The 21,041-nt window shown below is 40.1% G+C and overlaps 1 protein-coding gene across 1 annotated transcript in view; it reads left to right on the forward strand.

The window, feature by feature from the left end:
- The window catches only part of VAT1L (vesicle amine transport 1 like), a 90,365-nt gene that overhangs the window by 20,756 nt on the left and 48,568 nt on the right, over nucleotides 1–21,041 (forward strand). Inside the window, exons 4-6 of the mRNA XM_073307987.1 lie at nucleotides 12,077–12,219; nucleotides 18,919–19,022; nucleotides 20,122–20,177. Of these exons, the coding sequence (XP_073164088.1) occupies nucleotides 12,077–12,219; nucleotides 18,919–19,022; nucleotides 20,122–20,177 (303 nt within the window). The remainder of the gene's footprint in view (nucleotides 1–12,076; nucleotides 12,220–18,918; nucleotides 19,023–20,121; nucleotides 20,178–21,041) is intronic.

The raw sequence follows: 21,041 nt of genomic DNA on the forward strand, positions 1-21,041 counted from the left end.
AAGATTTTTTTTAAAAAATCAATCTAGCTATGATTTGTTTATCTTTATTTTGTTAAGGGTAATATTTTTCAAAAGCACTCAGCATTAGCCTAGCTTTGCTTATTGGTCATAATTTAAATGGGAGTGGAACTATCTCAATTTTGAGCTCTTTTGAAAAATCCCACATTAAATGATGTATTACATAGATTAGTATGGTTAGACCTCAAATTACAGCATTTCATCCTCTACATCCATAGAAAGAGCTGCACAATGTGACCATGGTGAGCTCTTAGGTAGGAAGTGCTTTCAGTAAGGCCGAGGCTTGTTCCTGCAGACTTGGTTAAAACAAGAGCTACTCCCATGAAAATCGCTCTGAGTAACTTACGAATGCTGGTGTAATTCATGCATTCCTCTGGTGGAGGTGACAGGGCTTCAACCCAAGAGTTATAGAGCCTGAGACAAAATGCAAAAGAGTCCCACCTGTTCCAGTTTACCGCCCATTCTCTCTCCTCTCTGTTATTTCCCCCTGCTCTTCACACTCTCTGTTGATTCTGTTCTCTAGGGAGACTAAGGGATCTTCTCTGCCCTTCCTCAGAGGTCAGGGAAGAGGAGCAGCAGGCATCTTCTGCTGTGGATGCCAACAGGTAGATGGGAATCCTCCTCCTATTGGACTTGATCCTCCTCCCACTGAAGACAATAACAAAACTTTCATTGACTACAATGGAGTAGGGTCAAGCCTATTGGCAGAAGGGTTCTCCTCTCCTGGCCTATTGAGAAAATAGACCTGGCACAGCTGCTGAGCATTCATGCCTTGGTCCCAGCCCTTTTCTTTGCTTTTCCCTGGGCACAGGACCCTCCCCTGCCACTCTGAAACTTACTTGAAGAGGATCCAGGGGGAAGAGACGCATGGAATAGAGCGAGCCTGGAAGAGTAGTCTGGTAGTGACCTGCATGACACTACAAGACCGCTTTATACCATATATTTATGGTATATATGCTTTAGACCATATATTTCATCAGGGCCCCCTGCTAAACCCAGGGACTAGGACAGTGTTAGTGGTGAAAGAGTCTAGTTGGCCATAATTTGGCATTCAGTAAACATACAAAACTAGTGTAACTGGCACACAAAGAGGCTATGGCGGGCAATGAGAAGGAAGCAGAAGGGTAGGGCCCTGCTTTACCCTATAGTCTTATTTTTCTGGGGTTTTATCCTCCCCTTCCATCTTCTATATGTGCGTTGCCCATGTTTTGCACGCCTGCTGAAAGCCATAAGGATGTAAATTGCACCACTTCATCACTTAACCTCTAGATACTGTTAGGCGTTAATATTGAGTGACTCTCTTGCACTAGTATTTCAGTTTCACATAAGCTAAAATTAAACTTACGCTCATGCAGAGACATTGATTGCAACCCTCTAGCTGTGATGTGACCTTCACTTTCAGGTTTAACATCAGAGGAAGTGCAAGCAGCATGAGTAGGTTCCGGACCGCGATCTCATACGTTTGAACTTGAAGGATAAAACTGGTAGGACAGCGCTTTTAGGTCATAATGACAGCACTGTTTACTGTTTGTCAGGTACTCTTCATTTTAATTGGCAGACACAGCAGCACACATTTTCCCAGCGAACCAATCTACGTGAGCGATGATGGCATTTTTTGGTTTAGCTATTGATAACTGTGCCTCTGTAGCCTTAGTACAAATCTACAAGGTTTTATTTTGGGGGAGGAGGGGAGGAGAAATATCTTATTTTTAGGTAAGTGAGAAGCAGAATGAGGAGTGTATGGCAAACGTAAGCAGTGGCATATTGTTAGCAACAGAAATGGTGCAAAATATTCATGAAGAAATGGCAATCCTCAATTAAAGTGTGGGGAAACGTGTCACCAGCCCAGGAAAGAATCAGTGCCATGCAAAAATCTGTCTGAGGTCCTTGCCTCAGTGCACAGTTTATTCAAACACACAAACTCAAGAAGTAACACAAAACAAAGCAATTCCCCTGACCGTAGCAAGCTGTAGTCCCCAGATGCCACAGAAAAAGCCTTTTCAGCCATCCCTCCCCAGAGGACAAGTCCCTTCCTTAAATCCCCTGTTGAGTCATGTGAAAGGCAGGCGGCCCTTATTATTATTTATTTGTATCCTGTCACATAGGGACTTGCATTTTTGTTCTGGAGTAAAATGGTATAGTTCCCTTGATGTCAATAGAGCAGTGCTGATTTACATGCTTTGTTTTAAATTGAACACAACTGGCCAATTTTGCAGGTGGGGGGAGGGAAACATTTTGCAAATTTCTGCTAAAAAATAGGCCTGCTTTTGGGTAAAAAGAGGCCATTATCATTCAATGATCCCTGTTTTGATCAGAAAACTTTCTTCTGGTGTAACTAAAATCAGACCTGTCCCAAATCTGTTCATGAGTTTGAACTTCTCATATTCCATTTCACTACTCAGCAATGTTTGCCTTTTCTACTGGCTTCCAGTTTCCCTGTTTTAATTGGAAAATGACACCTTCACAAAGTGCGTTATTGTGTAGGTTGATGTCTCCTTGCACCTCAGATATCTCATTCTAGATGCTGAGAGGCTATTATACAATCCTCGCCCACAGTCGTCCTATTCAGAATGTTTTAACACATGTATCCCATAACATATCCTGAATATAGGCATTGCTTCATGTCCACCTTTAAATATGAATATACCAAGGGAAAAAAATCTGATAATGAATAGTAGATTCTATCCACATTCAGTCCCAAACAGGAATCTAATACAAGGTTGAAACTGAATGATTTAAAAGAATTGAGCAGTATCTCTAGACTTGACAAAAATTAGGCTAATGGAAGGATATTTTGGTTTTTTTTATGCTGCTCATTCTGAGATATTAGATGTACTGTGCATTACCTTTTTTAGATGATTTATTGACTCAGGTTTTAAAGCTGGACTCAATTTATATCTAATCAAATAAACAAATTTCATACACAGAAATCTTGCTAAAGGTATTTTGGGTCAGAGTCACAGCTAGGGCAAGTTAGCAAGTTAGTGTAGCTATGCCAGTTTATACAAGCTGCAGATCTGGCCCATTTTGATCAAAAGGGAGGTTGTCAAGATAAAAATCTATTGTTTTGTTTGTTTGTGTTTTTTTAAAAAACCCAACTTTCCTGTGGTCCCAGTAACACCTTAAGATTGTTAAAATAAACTTACTTAAAAATATAATTTACTTTTCATCATCCATGCTTTTTCTCTAAATTGAGTGAAATTCATAAACAATGGAACTAAACTGTCAATTTCAATTTTATGTTTCTTAAATTTCACTTTTTTGGTTCTCCTGTATGACTAGCAAAACACGACAGGTTTCCCACTCTGCAGGTGAGTAGCTGAACTTTTTTTTTAAAAAAAAAAACAGGCCTTTTAACTGGACCTTAAAACATTCACACACAATATTGCCATTTCTACTGGATTTTGTAGCGACCCAACATATTGGTTCTATAAATTGACGTTCATGTAAATAAAATCCATCAAACCATCTTTGAAACTTGCTTGTATGCCAAGTACAATATTATGAGAGATTTCTTATATTTCCATAGAAGCACTTTAATCTGAGTCATTTATTTCTCTAAAGACTCTAACTGTGGTGTTTTGCATGATAAGCAGTGTAAAAATTACAGGTTTTGGAAATAAGATTAATTCTGTTTCAAGCAAATACTTCATCATAACATTGATTGTTTCAATGAAACAGCTGATCACTTTATCCAAAGGCTGCTAAGTCCTATTAAAGGTAAAATTAGTTGTCAAATGAGATTTGGATTTCCATGTTTTATTTTCTCAGTTTCAGAAAACAAGAACTTGTTTTGTGGCTATGCATCGGGATTTATTTCCAAATATTAACAATTTGGGGGTGGGAGGGGAAGAGTGGTTGGTGGCTTTGGTCTTTTGTTGTTGGGTTGGTTTTATTGTGGGGGGTATTGTAGTCGTGCATGTTTAATCACATAAGTGCTAGGCTGGTTTAGCAGCGCATAAGTGATTATTTCTGGGGAAATTCTGCCTGCTTCCCCACCCCCACAACATCCAGGAAGCAGGCAGAAGGCTAACCAGCAGTGAAGCTGCTGATGTGGTTCTGCTGTGCAAGGAGCAGGTAGGACTGGAAGCCCTCTCAGGTCTGCATCCATTACAAAGATGTTCTCTCGAGTGGAACTATCCTAGCAAGCAGGAGATATGGGCTGTGGTTGGCATATCCTCAACTGGGGGGTGACTCTGGCCAAATTGTGCTCCTTGTAGAGAATGTGCAGCAATTCGTCACCAGGCTTAGTTGCCAAGTAGCTTCACTGCTGCTCCAGTGCAGGAGAGGGGAGGACTCTGTTCTCTCCAGTTTCTGCAGAAGTCCTCCATGCACATCCCATTTCTGCAAGGAGCCCGGGACTGGACCCTCAGGTATTTGTAATTAAAATGTGTAACCTCATAAACATGAACTTTTAATCTGAACTATACTGGAAGGAAACTAAATGAGTTAAGGGATTAGAAAGGAGATTTGAGAGGTTTGCATAGCCACAGCACTGCTTTGGCATGCAACCAAATTCTACCTGTCTTTACTTAAGATTTGAGTCCACAGGTACTTGACTTCATTGGGAAAAGCATGTAGGGTCTTGTATCAGGATCTGGCCCTATATCTTGGTATGGAGGGTCGCAGATGTACGTGTGAACTACATCGCCAAAAGAAGAGAGAGGATATTAAATTAAGGTTATTTGTCCTGAGAAGGAGGAGTAGGAGGATAAGAGAAACTTACACAAGAGTCCTTCTTAGAATTGGCTCCAGACTCTTCAGCATTCTTGTTTCAGCCCACTATAAAGGTATCTTTATCCAGTTTGGACTTGGAACACCCACAAATGTCAGAGGGATGTTGTAGTCTGGGGTTTTGGTCAGGCTTGTATCTACAATGGGTGCACCATCCAATCTGCAGCAGGTTTGGCACACATCATTTCTTCTTGTGCATTTTCCTAATGGCCCGGCACTCTCTTGGAAATGTGAAACTCTGGGAATTTTTGCATCATGTATATAATGGCTTTCTACTATAATAGTTTGACCTTTTCAGTATTCAGTGTTTTTGATTCAAGGAACATTTATTATCCCCTTTCCTCCCAAGTTAAAGGGACTGTACGCAGAAAACTAAGTATATTCTAGAACAATGAGAAGGTCAGAGTTTGACTTCATTAGCATCCTTCACAAAATATCCATTTATCATCATGGTTCATACTGACCCAGTCTGTTAGGAGGCATCAAAATGGAAAATGGCACCAAATGAAACCAGTCCCATCGCAGAAGTGTGGTTACAAAGAGAAAGGTACAAAAGCCAGATCTTGTTTCCATTCTAAGCTCATGGTGTAATTTTCTGGCATGGGCGCGGGAGGGTTAAAATTGGATTCAAAACAATATAGCCAGTTGAAGGCGGAAGTGAGTTGGAGACTAGTAAAAGAACTGGGTTCCCTATGTTTCTGAGGGATGAGGAATTCCCTCTCAAGCAAAAATGGCCAATGGCAGCGAGAAAAGATGGCCTGTGCTTTGAAACACTGGAGTGGGATTCAGCAGGCTTGGGTTCAGTTCCTGGCTGTGCCCCAGGTTCCCTGGGTTACGTTCAGGCATGTCATTTACCCACTCTGTGTTTCGGCATCCTCCTCCATTTTTCCCCCCCTTTGCTTCGCTATCTGCTTAGTTTATAAGGTCTCTGGGACCAGTGCTATCTCTTGCTGTATATTTATACAATACCTCGCACAACAGGGTCCCCGTCTTGAAGCTTCTAGGAGTTACCATAGTATAAGTAGTAATAATGTCCTTTCCTGAAAAACACCACTGAATGGACTTCCAGTGAAAATTACATTCATCCTTATGTGGAAGGATGCCAAGACTCACAGGGCTATCTAGTTATCCTAGTGTAAATAAAAGCTGATTACTGATATTTATTATATATCACCAGGAGTTCTATTTGGAATGAACAATAAGTGTGTTTATCCATGAATGATCTTACTAATCATGCAGGCAGTTTACAAACGCCAACCTTTGGCTAGAAATACAGCAAGGGTTTGCTAAATTCAGCCAGACATCATTATTAGACTCACAGTGCCAGTTCTTGCCTCCAGGTCTCTGTGAGATTACACAGGCGCAATCAGAGGCTGAATGTGGCTTATAAATATGTCTTCTGTACATCTGTTTTAACAAAATAACTGTAGGGACAACTCTATATTCAATTCCAAATGTAAGCAATTCAGTGTTTATCCAATATCTCCTTCCCCAGCCTCAAGAAAATACCATTTTTCCATGTTAATTCAGAGCATTTAAAGCCCACTGTGACTAGAGATGTAAAACTCAGACAGTTTAAGGCACAGATCCTGCAAATAGCTCCCCGCAAGCAGACTCCTGCACCCACGTAGAGCTCCATTGACGTCTATGGAATTCTGCCCAAGCCGAGGAGCTTCCATCCACAAGGAGCTGCTTGCAGGATCTGGACCTTAGTTTGTAAGGGGTCCTGTATATTTTGGGCCTAAGCCGATGAGCCCTTTGGTTTCAAAGGGAGCCCTATGTACAGAGGCCTTGCAAGAGTGGGTGGTTAATTTGTTCTGACTCACTCTCCACATCTTGCTTGTGAATAATAATAACAATAATAATAATAAAAAGCTTAGTAAATACTACACATAGTTGTGCCTGCTTTCTTGTCACAACCATCTGATAGAAGTGAATATCCATCAGACTCTTTCCCCCTCTGCTTATAGAGTGCGTTCACTCATAACTTGACCCAGCTGATTAGAAACACTTACAAACATCTCACCTAGCCTGGAGAAAGATTGTAATGAAATCAGGCAAAAGCTGAGCTTGATATGAACGTTTTGCAGAGCTCTGCTTCCAGCCTGATTATTCTGCTTTCAGTGGTACTGGGTGCAGAATGGTAATTCCATTTCACAGGGGATTTCAAGACGTCCAAATTTTGGTTTTGCTCCTATTGAAAACAAAATTTAAAAAAATTCAAAATTCTGTGTGACACAGAAAAATGGAAATGTCTCATGTCGATAACTTCAGAATAAATTCTTCCTGGTGGGAAGAAAGGGAGCCACGAGTCTGGATGCCTTGGGAGCCATAACTGAGCAGAGAGCCCCAGAGCTTGGGACACCCAGAGCTTTCAGGCTCCCAGCTTCCCTTCAGCCTACCAGAACAGGGAAACTTGGAAGATTTGGGGTCTGTGACTCTGAAAGCCTGGGCATGTTTTGAAATCTGCCTGGGTTTCGGAGGAACTTACCTAAAAATGAGCTGTCTCCACAGAATATTTCGATTGTGATGAATCAGCAAACTGAAGAAAAAAATTAATTTTTCCAACCTGCTCTAGTTTTCAGTTAGACCAGGAGTAACTATTGAACTAGTCTCATTTTAAGTGGGAGAAGAATCAGGATTCATTTTGTGTCTGACTTGCTCCTTGTTCCAGGCTCTACCAAAGAGCAACGTGACTTTTCTTTCTTAAATTCAGACCATCATGTTGTGAATGTCAGCCAGAAGCAGCGGCTGCAATTGTATTTCATAGCTCAGGAGAGCTTAAGCAACATGACCAGTTCAAAATACTACAAGATATTTCATACTTTCTAATGGATCATGCTAGAAGGAATACATTTAAAAAAAAAAAAAAAAGCACTGGTCAGATTACAGGGGCTCAACTCCTCTGCTGTAAAATGGCAAAATTATCTTAAAAAGGCGTTTGAGTAAATGACACAAACTAACCTCAACCATGAAATATCTTTGAAAGTCCTTCCTCATCCCTCATTTAACAGGCATCCAATCCTAAAGTATAGTGTTACTAATAAAAGAGGTGGAGTAGGCATGTTTAAAAATGCAATATTTGTCTCTCACACACTTATCTCCTATTGTAAGCTTAGCAAGGTGCTCTGGCTATTGGAGGTACACTAGGCCTGATTGTGCATTTTGAATGCCTCCCACTGTGACTTCCTCACTAGAGCTACAAAACCCTGATATAGCAGCACCAAACTGCCCTAGTTGTTTATCAAGATCGAACATTTGCAACCTACCATAATTCTTTCTTCTTCTTTTTTTTTTAAGGTAGGCATAACATGCTGCAGAACTTTTCCAGTAGAAGGAGAATTGTGGTACAGGATTAGCCCAAGGCACCTCCAAACATTTTCAGAATCTTTAAAGAAGATATACAGATTTTTAACGCCATGCCCCCAGACCGTACTTCATAAAATTAATGCTCTTCAGAACCCACATGCTATGCCCCCCACCCTGGGGGAAAAGATGTCAAATACAAGTAGCAAAGAGTGTGCTAATCAACTTCCTTTTCAGTATGGTATTTATTTTTGTGTTGCATGTGCCAAAATTCTATTCCAAAGGATCAAGGGCAAAGAGGATTGTCAACATTACTTATAGTATTTCTATGGAAGGACTAGTGAGGATAATCATATAGAGGGTGAAAGTTTGCTTATTAGAGACAAAAACTTAGGGAAACTATTATGTAAAATCTCTAAGCTCAAGCACATGGCTGGAAACATATATTTTTCATTGTACCTTAGGGTCCCAAAACACAGTTTGTCAAATTAGGTTGATCCCATTGTTGTCAGTTCTCCTTTAAATTGGAAATGGTAAAACTGAGAGGATGATTGTCATAAATATAAAGGGAAGGATAAACACATTTAAAATCCCTCCTGGCCAGAGGAAAAACCCTTTCATCTGTAAAGGGTTAAGAAGCTAGGATAACCTCGCTGGCACCTGACCAAAATGACCAATGAGGAGACAAGATACTTTCAAAGCTGGAGGGGGGAGAAACAAAGGGTCTCTCTCTGTCTGTTTCATATTTTTTCCAGGAACAGAAAAGGAATGGAGTCTTAGAACTTAGTAAGTAATCTAGCTAGATATGTGTTAGATTCTGTTTTGTTTAAATGGCTGATAAAATACGCTGTGCTGAATGGAATGTATATTCCTGTTTTTGTGTCTTTTTGTAACTTAAGGTTTTGCCTAGAGGGATTCTCTATGTTTTGAATCTGATTACCCTGTAAGGTATTTACCATCCTGATTTTATAGAGGTGATTCTTTTACTTTTTCTTCAATTAAAATTCTTCTTTTAAGAACCTGATTGCTTTTTCATTGTTCTTAAGATCCAAGGGTTTGGGTCTGTGTTCACCTATGCAAATTGGTGAGGATTTTTATCAAGCCTTCCCCAGGAAAGGGGGCATGGGGTTTGGGAGGGGAAAGACATTTTCAAGTAGGCTCTTTACCTGTTATATATTTGTTAGACGCTTGGTGGTGGCAGCAATAAAGTCCAAGGGCAAAAGATAAAATAGTTTGTACCTTTGGGAAGTTTTAACCTAAGCTGGTAAAAATAAGCTTGGGGGTTTTATGCAGGTCCCCACATCTGTACCCTAGAGTTCAGAGTGGGGAAGGAACCTTGACAGTGATAGTTACTCTTCCGTAGCTTGACTGCAGCCTTAGTAAGATGAATATCTACATGTAAATGGTGAACATAAGAATGGCAATACGGGGTTTGATCAATGGTACATCTAGTCCTGTCTTCCAACAGTGGCCAATGCCAGATGATTCAAAGGGAACAAACAGAACAGGGCAATCATCAAGTGATCCATCCCCTGCCATTCAATCCCAGCATCTGGCAGTCAGTGGCATAGGGACAACTAGAGCATCCCTGACCATCTTGGCTCTTCAGCATGTGTGCAGTGTGCCCTGTCGTTTAATAGCATCGTCATCAGCCAAGTGAAGAGCCGGTAGTCCCCCGTCAATGTAAGTCAGCAGGCACTCGTCAAGGATATGCAACATAGTCTGAAGTTGACTGCACCCCATCTGAAGAGAGTGGCTGCACAATTGCCCTGTCCTGTTTGAAACCGGTTCACGGATGACCACAGGTGCCTTGGCAGGTCAAAACCTAGTGGGCAGATGGTTGGGTAACGAGATGATTAATGACTGTCATTGCTGACCACTCGTTATGCCAAGCAGGTTTCATCATTATCATAACCTGTGGTGGCATAAGTGACCATAAAGGGCATCTGGAAGACCAGCGAACTGAGGGGTGATTGAAGAGATCTGAGTACAGAGGCGAGTCTTGGCTAATAGCCATTGATGGACCTATCCTCCATGAATTTATCTAATTCTTTTTTTAATCCAGTTATAGTTTTGGTCTTCACGACATTCCCTGGCAATGAGTTCCATAGGCTGACTGCATTGTGTGAAGTACTTCCTTTTGTTTGTTTTAAACCTGCTGACTATTAATTTCATTGGGTGACTCCTAGTTCTTGTGGTATACGTAGGGCTGAATAACACTTACTTTCTCTCTTACACCATTCATGGATTTTATAGACTTCTGTCATATCCCCACTTAGTCGTCTCTTTTCCAAGCTGCAAAGTCAATCTTCTTAATCTCTCTTTATATGGAAACTATTCCATACCCTTAATCATTTTTCTTGCCCTTCTCTGTACCTTTTCCATTTCTAATGTATCTTTTTTGAGATGAGGTGACTAGAACTGCATGCAGTAATCTAGGTGTGGGTATACCATGGATTTATATAGTGGCATTATGATATTTACTGTCTTCTTTCCTAATGGTTCCTAACATTCTGTTAGCGGTTTTTTTGGGTTTGGTTTGTTTTTTTGTTTTTTTTTTACTGCCATTGCTCTTTGAGCAGTTGTTTTCAGAGAGCTATCCATGATGAATGATATGTATAATAAGAAAAAGGGCATACTTTTTCTGTGCAGAAAGCTGGCTGAAAATAGGAAGATTTTGCAAAAAAAAAACCCCAACATTTTGAAGTTTTCTGTTTTGCATTTTCCATGAAACTTTCAGGAAATTTTTCCATGAAACTTTTGTCAAAGTCATGTTAAGAAGTTTTTGTTTCTCAATACTCCGTTTTCAGTCAGAAAATGTATTTTCTGTAAAGCAAGAAAAATAACTTTATAAACAGTTGATTAAAAAAATTCAGTAAAAAGTTATGTTTAAAAAAGACATCAGAAAATGTTGCAAAAATGAGAAATTTCTGTGAAGTCTACAATTTTTCCTAAAAATGCTGTTTTTGACAAAAAGACCAAAATTGGAAAAAGAAACACTCTCTGTATTCTCTCCAACCCTCCTTTCTTTATTAAGAGATACCATTAACTTAAAACCATGTTAATTTCTTCATACACGAGTTAAGTAATTTCAGGTACTACACCAGCATTTACAATTTCATATCCTATTCTAATAATAACCATTGTTCTGTGTTTTGTTGCTATGTGAAAAACCCACCCAAATGGAGGAAAATGACTGTACCAGGAAAAAGTGATATCCTGCTTGTTCATAAGGGCCCAGATCCCGAAGGTACTTAGGTGCCTAACTCCCACTGGTTTTAATTAAATCAATAGAAGGTAGGAAACTAAATATCTTGTGAGGATCTGGGCCTTAGAATCCTAAGTCTCATTGACTCTCAGTGAAACTTTAGCTCTTACTCAGTGCACCCAATGTAATTTTAAGTAAATGAGTCCTCCACTGCTCACATGTTTATAGTGACACAAGCTATTTAAGAGCTTTCAAGTGTTTAAGAGCTTTCAAAGCCTAAAGATGCACATCATACAGGTGAGCATAAGATCCACTGATCATTGTGGATTTCCCCCAAAGTACACTCAAAATTCTGGCCTAAGACACTGGCAAATGCCCATAGTAAACAAACTGGAAAAAAAATAGAAATATTTTTCTGGTAATCCTTCAATAATCATCATTTTAGGTCAGTATGTAAATGTCTTTCATGCAAAAGTATCATTTTAAGTGGATGCTGCCCTTTAATTGGAACATTTTACAATAGCTGAATTCACTTCAGAACACCATTGTGAAAGGGATATATGTGTGGTAGTTTTTCCAGTATAATTTATCACTTGCTAAACTAATTTTATCCCAAAAGAATATTTTTCTGGATATGCGTGGGTTTACATCTGTTTTACTGTGTGACTGTGAAATGTCTAACCAGGATAAAGAAAGTTTTGAAAACTGCATATGGCCAGCCTGGGATTTTATTGTATTATGAGTGAATTGGCAGGCAGAAATCAAGTAACTGATTTTGTCCGTGGAACTGATATAATAATATATTTGCAGGGTCAAGCTGTTGCTCAGCTCTGCTCAACGATCCCCAATGTTACTGTTTTTGGAACAGCTTCCTCTTTCAAGCATGAAGCAATCAAAGATTCAGTAACTCACCTGTTTGACAGAAATGCAGATTATGTCCAAGAAGTAAAGAGGTAAGGATTTTGTTTTGATTATCAAGTAGTAGCTAGCAAATTACTATGAAAACAGTGAGTTAAGCATATCTATGAGAACTGAATAAACAGGTTGGTTTTGGAACAATCACAGATCTAATCTAGATGTTCTCTAACTTTCTAATGAAAAGATAATTATAGCAAATCAGTACTTCCCTCTTCCTTTACGATCCAACATGGGCTTTATTGAGCATGTTCACTTAGATGCCTGCTACAAGCCAAAGGAATTAAATGAAAGAGAACAAAGAACTTGACTGGGGGGGATTTAATCTCATATTATTTTCCTGTAGCCTGATAGTCTTTTATTATTGCTGTTCACTAAGTTGTTTTTAGTAGATTTGGTGCAATTTCTTCAAAATGTTCGGGAATTCTCTTGTGTGATTCTGTCTATCTAGGTTCTTATATTGTGCAAACCACTAGTATCTTGAGTTCTATGGTGTCTGGTTGGATTGTGAATACTTAAAATTTGTCTGTTTGCTTTAAGGTTAGATTCATTTGGTGACCTCCTGAAGTTGTCACCTAGGCTTCAGTGATTCACAAATGCTTGCAGTTTTTTGGGTTAGTCTGATTAGTGTTGGCTGCTAAGGGATACATTTGGTAGGGAAAGTAAAGAAAATCTTCTCTAATTCTAGAAACAAATATTTGATGTTGCTGTTTTCTAATTCTACTTTAAAAATAAAGATGTCTTGACTGCACTGATGCACTATCTCAGTCAGCTGGAGGGAGCAACAGAAATTTCTATGTCCATTGCACATGCACGCACTCCAGTAGCATGTTGTGTGGGTTCTCCATAAGGTTCTCCATAAGGGATGCTGCATCAAAATATATGCAAAGTTTTTAGCTTATATCACCTTGGATTGGGATCAGAGTGGATCTCATAAGCTAAGCAGGCTCAGCGCATAGATGGGATGTCCCCAAAAAGAACATAGGCCACAGGAAGTAGTGTTGGGTATTCGACTGGTGACATGCTTCCTTCTCAAGTCATTGCTGCCACAGCTTGGTGTTGGGGGAAACCATGGGAACTTTTGGAGGAGTGGCTGTTGAAGATCCTGTGGCACTCCTCTGTAAAATCAGGGTGTTTAGTCCCCATATCCTGACATAATTCTAGTGTGAGTAATTACATTGTGCTTCCCACAAGTATTCTCTGCATTGTCAGCTGGATACAGTATTCATCACTCTTTCATCCTACATGGGTTGAATAGTCTGACTACTGCTAAACACCCCTGTGGCAGCTGAAGTTGGTATGCTGGGGTATGCATGTGAGTGCTCTGTATCACCCCCTTAACACCCTTTTTAACTCCCATTAAGTTCAGTGGCAAGACTGTCCCTGACTTCAGGGGGAGTTAAATCGGGACTGTAACAAAGGCCTTTTTATATCAGAAGAAAATTTCACTCAACACGACATTTCCTTAGATCAAGAGAAGAGTTGTCTGGCAAAGGGTATCTGCCCAGCATGACCTCCTCAGCCCTGGACTGTTGATAGGACCTCACTTCCCCCCACTGGAAGCTGCTGGGGCTGAATTTTCACTGCCAGTGGGGAGCTGCTGTAGCATGATGATCCAGCTCCTCTTCACTTCCCTCTGGGAGCAGCTGCAACAGACCAGGAGTCAGCTACCTCCCACTGTACTAGGGCCATTTGAACAAACGGGGAGAAAATGTTCACAGAATTTTTTCACTGTTCAACATTTGAAATTTTGAAGAAAAATTTCATCAGAATTCAAAACCAGCTCCCGTTCCTTATCCATGGGATGCTGACTTCTCCTGTGCTCAACCAGAGGAAGATACAATCTCCTTGGAATGCCCCACTGCCTATTGTGGTAGATGATCATTGTTCTATTCCAAGGGATTATTACAGTGGAACCCAGTTATAGTGGAGAGAAATTTTGCTACACGGAGTCCATTAAAATGCATGGCAGCACTTTGTAGCTTTCACTCTGGTTTACTACTAGTGGATTTTCCCCTATGATCAGTCCACAGGGACTGTGATTTGGGGCCATTTGGAATGGAAGATAAAACATACATGCAAAATGTTACATTTCCTCTTTAGGAAGACTGCTGTGACTATGATGGCAGGGTGATGAGTGTGTCACTGAAATGTAGGTGGAGAGCTGTGGAAAGTCAAAATGTCCATCCCATGGGAAATTCCAATATTTTGAATTTTTGGTTTGGTCTCAAATCAGAAAATGGAAAACGTTGATCTTGCAGAAACTGGGTTTTCCATTGGAAAAAACATTTTGATGGAAAATCCCTGACCCGCTCTAGTAGATAGACGGCTTGGTTGCCAGAGGGCAGTGGCTCTACTTCAAAGCCTGCTTTATATCAAAATCCTGCAGTAACAATGACTGGGATGATGTTTACAATAAAGATACATTCACTGCCCTGATTACTTCTGAGAGGGTACGTTAAGTATCATTAAAAAGAAAAGGAGTACTTGTGGCACCTTGGAGACTAACAAATTTATTTGTGCATAAGCTTTCGTGAGCTACAGCTTCATCCGATGAAGTGAGCTGTAGCTCACGAAAGCTTACGCTCAAATAAATTGGTTAGTCTCTAAGGTGCCACAAGTACTCCTTTTCTTTTTGCGGATACAGACTAACACGGCTGCTGCTCTGAAACCTGTCGTTAAGTATCATGTGTTTACAAATGAATGCTCACCAAACTGCCTAACTGTAGAGAAAATTGTGTGCACTGTTTTAGCAGTGCCAGTCCCCAGATATTAGAGAGACAAGGTGGGTGAGGAAATATCTTTTATTGGTCCAAGGCCTGTTTGGTGAAAGAGACAAGTTTTTGAGCACGCAGAGCTGAGCAGACCTGAAGAAGAACTCTGTAGCTCAGTAGCTAAAAAAGATATTACCCACCTGGAGAAATTATTGGCCCACACATATCAGCAGTGTCTAACTGTTACACTACTAAGGGAAGAAGTCTTATGTTTTGTGGCTCTTTGTCATGTGTTTCCAGCAGACATTTGAGAGCTCTTTCTCTCTCTTTTCTGAGGAAAATGAAAGATTCTTTATAGGTCATAAAGCTTTCTCTGTTCTCCGACTTTGTCTAATTGCAGTTAGGCAATTGCAAGAGGTAGGGTCATCACAAGCTAACAGTTGCTTTTGGGGAGTAGAAACTGTTGACTGCACCTTATGCCTTTGACAGTCCCCAGGGTATAATTATCGTAGAATAATGTACCAGTGGTTAGCATAATTGTTTAATTAAAGAGAACTGGTCAATTATTTACAACTACTAGAGATATTTGCTTGGTTATAAAGTAAAATAGCAGGTTTTAGTCAAACTGGAGGCAGGAGCTCACAGGTTTAGTTAGTGCAGAGAAATGTGAACCCAGACTTTGTTACTGGCACCATTAGAGTAACTAATAATTCTCTCTCTTTTCTTAAAATAGCTCTGAACGTTGTCAGGTTATATTTTGCACCTGAAAAAAGATAGTGGTTTTTTGGCCAGTAAATACTGAGCTATGTTCAGAAATGTATGCTAACAAGGTTATGTATTGGAACCATATAAAAATTCAACTCCTCTGTTGCACAAATTGTAACCATATTCTGCCCTTGGATTCATGTGGATGGCTCCTATTGACTTCTCTCTAAGCTTGGTTTGACTCAGTGCAGGAACCTCATAGATCAAAAATCCAAAACGGAATTCTGTCCATGTTCTGATGCTTAAAAACATACTATCTAAGGAGAAGTGAGATAGAAAATGACCCGTTTCCCCTTTTTTATTTTGTCTGATGAATGCAGAAGCAGACCTCCCCTGCCATGTGACACCCATTCACACTCAAATTTATACCCACAAATCTTTCTGGTATGCTGCAGTTTTTGTGTAGGCCCTTCCATAGAAGGATCTATTTGGCTATTCAACCCTTGCCAGGCTGAAGAGCGTATGCTGTTCGAGTCTGTGCAGCAAAGCCCGAATGAGCACAAACTTTAGGGCTCAGATTCAGTATGAATTGCCTTTGATGAGGAGGTCGATTGTTCTTCTACCAAATGGACAATTCTTTCTTAAACTTGGTTGTAGCTAAATGGAATTCTAACATGACTGGGCGAAGGGACACAGATTGAGCTATGCTGGAACAAACATTATTTAGCTAGATAAGGACGTTATGTAAACTAGAGTATGACATTAGATCACTGTTAAACAACCTCAGCTGCAACCTCAATTCTTATCCAGGCTAGAGCATGGTTGTTATAACCATCTGTACTGGCTGGCCAAATTATTTTAGGATCCTGGTAGGCCCATGTTGAGCCATCAATTGAAAACTCTTAAGATCTATGGAGACAGGGTCAAAACTGTTGAATTGCAGCCCCTGTGGAGTTTGCTGTGTAAAAGTGAGTTAGCACAGTGGTTTTCATTGTAGTTTTAATGACCAAAGCCTAGACTGTACCTCTACATGAGAGAAACTGCGTAGGTGGTAAAAAACTCTGTAAGATTCCCCACTGAGTTTTTTTTGAATTCTTCTATCTGGGTGGTTGGATTTGCCCTCTTGTTCATAAAGCAAGGGGTTGACCCCCACCCCACCTCCACGCGCCTTTGAATCCTCCAAATTAATGTGCAAGATGCAATGGAGCCCAGGATGCCCCAGTTCTGCCCCTATGCATCTAGGGTGCCTCCAACCCCACTGGGCACTCCCTGGCCCCCCCCCCCCCCCGAGCCTCTGAATGCCTCCATGATGCCCCTTTAATGCTTAAAGTAGTTTTCACATTGAAGAGGGGACAATACAGCTCAAGGCTGTATTCTTTACTACAATACACATTCCACCAGCCTATGCATGGATACCCAAACCCATGGAGGGGTCTCCACAGAGACTAGGGCAGGAGTGATGGTACCCTGTGCCACCCTCCACAAAAAAAGAGGAGACCCACCCATGGATGATTCCTTCCATGTACACAGGTGAAATGTATACAATTTGGCTCCAAGTGAAGTTACTATCTGGCACCAGCACTATAAATCTTTTTGTACCCTAACTTATTTAGGTTCTTTGATAACTGTGAGTGCCTGCCATCATTATCAGGAGTTACAAATGTAATATTTGTTTCTAGTGTGGAAACTATAGATTTCAAGTTTCCCTCTGAATATGCATGGGGGATGAATCGAAGTGTATCATGTAGAATTATTTGCTTCCCTGAAGAAATTCACATCTAACAGCTGTTTTTATAAGCACCAATACATCCCCATGTGTCTGAGGATAGACTCAGCCCTTAGTCACCTAAGTAGCATTTTTGCACTGGATTGCCGTCTCGCACTGGCTTCCCACTAGTATAACTATTGACCTCAGTGAAGTTATTCTTGATCTACACTGGTGTGAGAAAAGAATTGAGACTGTTGACTTGAATGAAACATGAAGAAGATTGGGCTGTATTGTGAGCAAACACTCCCACAGCACTTCTGCTGCATGGTCGATATCTTCTATGAAGTAGACCAATGCTGTTATTACATTCAGCTGTTCATTCCCATGATCCATGCTCTAGTCTTTCACAGGCCTCTCTGATCTGCATAAACTCTTCTTGATTTATTTTCATAACCTCCCTATTTTAGATTCCCATCTTGCCCTGTAAAATAGTTGTAGTGATTAAATAATGATTTTCTCTCTCCCCCCCCCCCCATTCACATAGTCTCTGTGCCAGAGATTAACAATATATAATTTCTACTTTCTCATGTTCTGCTTCTTTCCCTCAGTTGTTCTGGTTACAACACTGTTGCTCAGATAGATAAACATATTTTTATCATCCTGTAATATACTATCCCAGTCGAATCTCAATGAAGCCAAACTTCTCTTTCCTCCATAATTATCTGTACCACCTATAGCATTCTGACCACTCCACTATACTCTTCTTCCTCATTCATTTTTCCAGAAGAAAGAAATAAACAAAAATAGTGTAAAGGTAACCAATCATTTACTAAACACTTGGCTTTCTTTGACGCAACTCCTTTCCCATCTCACATATGTATGTTTAAATCAGGCCAGATTCTGACATCTTTACTCACACTGAGTAGTATGTTACTCCACAAATAGCCCCATTAACTTCAATGAGATTGATTGTGGAGTAAGATACTACTTAACATGTCTGTGTGTGGCAGGGCTGAGACTCTAGGCCAAGTTTTTCAAAAGAGACTAGGAGTACTTGTGGCCCCTTAGAGACTAACCAATTTATTTGAGCATAAGCTTATGCTCAAATAAATTGGTTAGTCTCTAAGGGGCCACAAGTACTCCTTTTCTTTTTGCGAATACAGACTAACACGGCTGTTACTCTGAAACCTGTCAAAAGAGACTATTGATCTTGGCAGGTTTAGAGTAGCAGCTGTGTTAGTCTGTATCCGCAAAAAGAACAGGAGTACTTGCAGCCTAAGGTGCCACAAGTACTCCTATTGATCTTGTGTGTCTCCATTGTTGCATACCCAAGTGGAGACGCCTGGTTTTCAGAGCGTGAATGCTAAGCACTTTTGGAGAATTAGGTGTTCTTAAAATGGCTCCAGTTGTGTACTTTGTAACTGAGATGCTCAAAATCACTAGTTGCTTTTGCAAATCTTAACATTAGATAATAAACTCTTCCGACTCCTCTCTAAACTGCCTTTCAAACTGTGGGTGCTATGTAAACAATAACCCTATAGTAGACCAGTTAAAAGAAATGCAGCCTTGAGTCCTGTTGCAGTGTGAAATTTACCCTCCTTTTGTCTTAGAATCTCAGCAGAAGGAGTAGATATCGTTCTGGATTGTCTGTGTGGAGAAAATACTGGAAAAGGCCTCAGTCTTCTCAAACCACTTGGGACTTACATTTTATATGGTGAGTAAAAACAAAACAATTAGAAGTTTATTTCAAAAATACCAATATGCCAACCTCTTCTAGCAGCATGGGGACACCCTTTAAAAAATCCAAGCTACTACATTCTCCCTGGGGAGTATGAAGAAATTATCTGCCATGTTACACTTGGTCAGTTCAATCATTTCTTTTCAAGAGTCTCTGAGGATCTGATTCATAGGCTAAAACATTAGGAGAAGCTAGTTGCTACAAAGCAAGTTGTTTTTTTCAAAATATTCAAAGGCAGAAATGGCTCTGTGGTTCAGATAGTTGAACATCACTTGGCCACATAGATGGAATATGTTTGGGGAGCGACTTTAGATGTCTTATTCCTCAGGCCACAGGAAGCTAGCAGTTTGGCAGAAGTAACCGTAGTATGAAGCATGGAACTATAGAAAGAGAGTCATTCAGGAATGGCTTCATTTGGTCTGACACCAAGCAGTGCAAGCTGAATCCAGACTTCTAAATCTCACATTTTAGAGCCTGAGCATGTATCACTGGCCACTCAGCGTATTTAATAATAGAAATTGCTTCCCTATAACTCTGCCTACGTGCCACATAACTTACTGCTAATGAAACAGCAACATCCCCAGCCTCTGTGAGAGGAGAGTTAGATACTACATATCTCTGAAGACTGAGAGAGGGGAAGTCTATATGGTTATAGCTACCACCTAGCTGCTAAACTATAGTGGTAGAGAGGAAACTGTAATGGGGAGGAAGAGATTTGCTCTCAAAATACCTAATATTATCTAGTCTGCTTGTCTATGAACATCTGTTTGAGAGGCTGAATTGGTGGTTTTTCTGATCTCAGAAATAATGAAAGCTTATCTGTCATTTGGTATGAACAAATCTTTCTTTTGTTTCTGAAATGTGTAGGATGCTATCAACTTGACTTCTTTGATTGCTGTAGCAATGATAAAAGGAAGGGCATCATTGTAGCTTATGCAATTTGGAAAAAAAACTAAGAATTTTTCCAAAGCACAAATAGAAATGTTTTTATTTTTTTAATGCAGACAATTAAATGGCCTCATTCGTTGGCATGTTATAAGGGGTGTTTACATGTACGTGATCTCTTTTTTTTCAGGTTCATCTAATATGGTTACTGGGGAAACAAAAAGCTTCTTTAGCTTTGCAAAATCAGTAAGTATAGTGCTCCTGTGGTTCTGTTATACCGCACTTATTAGCATTTATCTCCTAAACCCATTATTTTTAGCAGCTTAGTTCATCTTTACCAACACCAACCTAATTTGTCTCCATTTCATCATTTACTAACTCCAGTATATAACATCACACTAGTGCAAACGAAGAGTGGTAAATGTAGCTTGGACTGATATGTTTTTCTTTTGGTATGACAGCTAGACAGGAGTCTGCTCTGTATGCAATAAATATTTGAGTTGCCAATAATCTGTATAAAGTCATTTTATATCTTAGACAAAACTAAACCATCAGTTTATTTTCTGAGCTGGTAATAGCATGTTATATCCATTATACAACTGTACTCCCAGGGGGTTCTTTCCTTCTCTAATATGGATGTACAGTGATGTGAATTCAAGGATCTACTTGGGTCACAGGGCTCAGCTGATGTTCTGTCATCTCCAGGTGTACAGAAGAGTCTTAGGAATTAATTGAGCCATACAGGGTATGTCTACACTGCAATGTGACTACAGCTCATGTAAACATACCCAAGCTAGCTTTAATCTAGCTTACTCAGACACCAGAGCAGTGAAGCCACAGCAGTGCATGAGTAACTACCTGGTTTCTGGATGGGCTTGTTCAGTCCACACTGAAGCATGTGGTACCATGGCTTCACTGTTTTGGTACCCCAACTAACTAGATTAATGCTAGCTTGGGTGTGTCTACACAAGCTGCAATCACAACCCATGATTGAAGGATAGACACCCATTGAAATGTGCTTATGGTGCTGTCTTACTCTTTTCACTGATGTGAACAAACTAAAAGCTGAAGTATTAATCAACTATTCCCTGGCCTATTACAAGTAATGAA

Source organism: Lepidochelys kempii, chromosome 12, assembly GCF_965140265.1.
Source record: "Lepidochelys kempii isolate rLepKem1 chromosome 12, rLepKem1.hap2, whole genome shotgun sequence".
Classification (NCBI taxonomy): Eukaryota; Metazoa; Chordata; order Testudines; family Cheloniidae; genus Lepidochelys; species Lepidochelys kempii.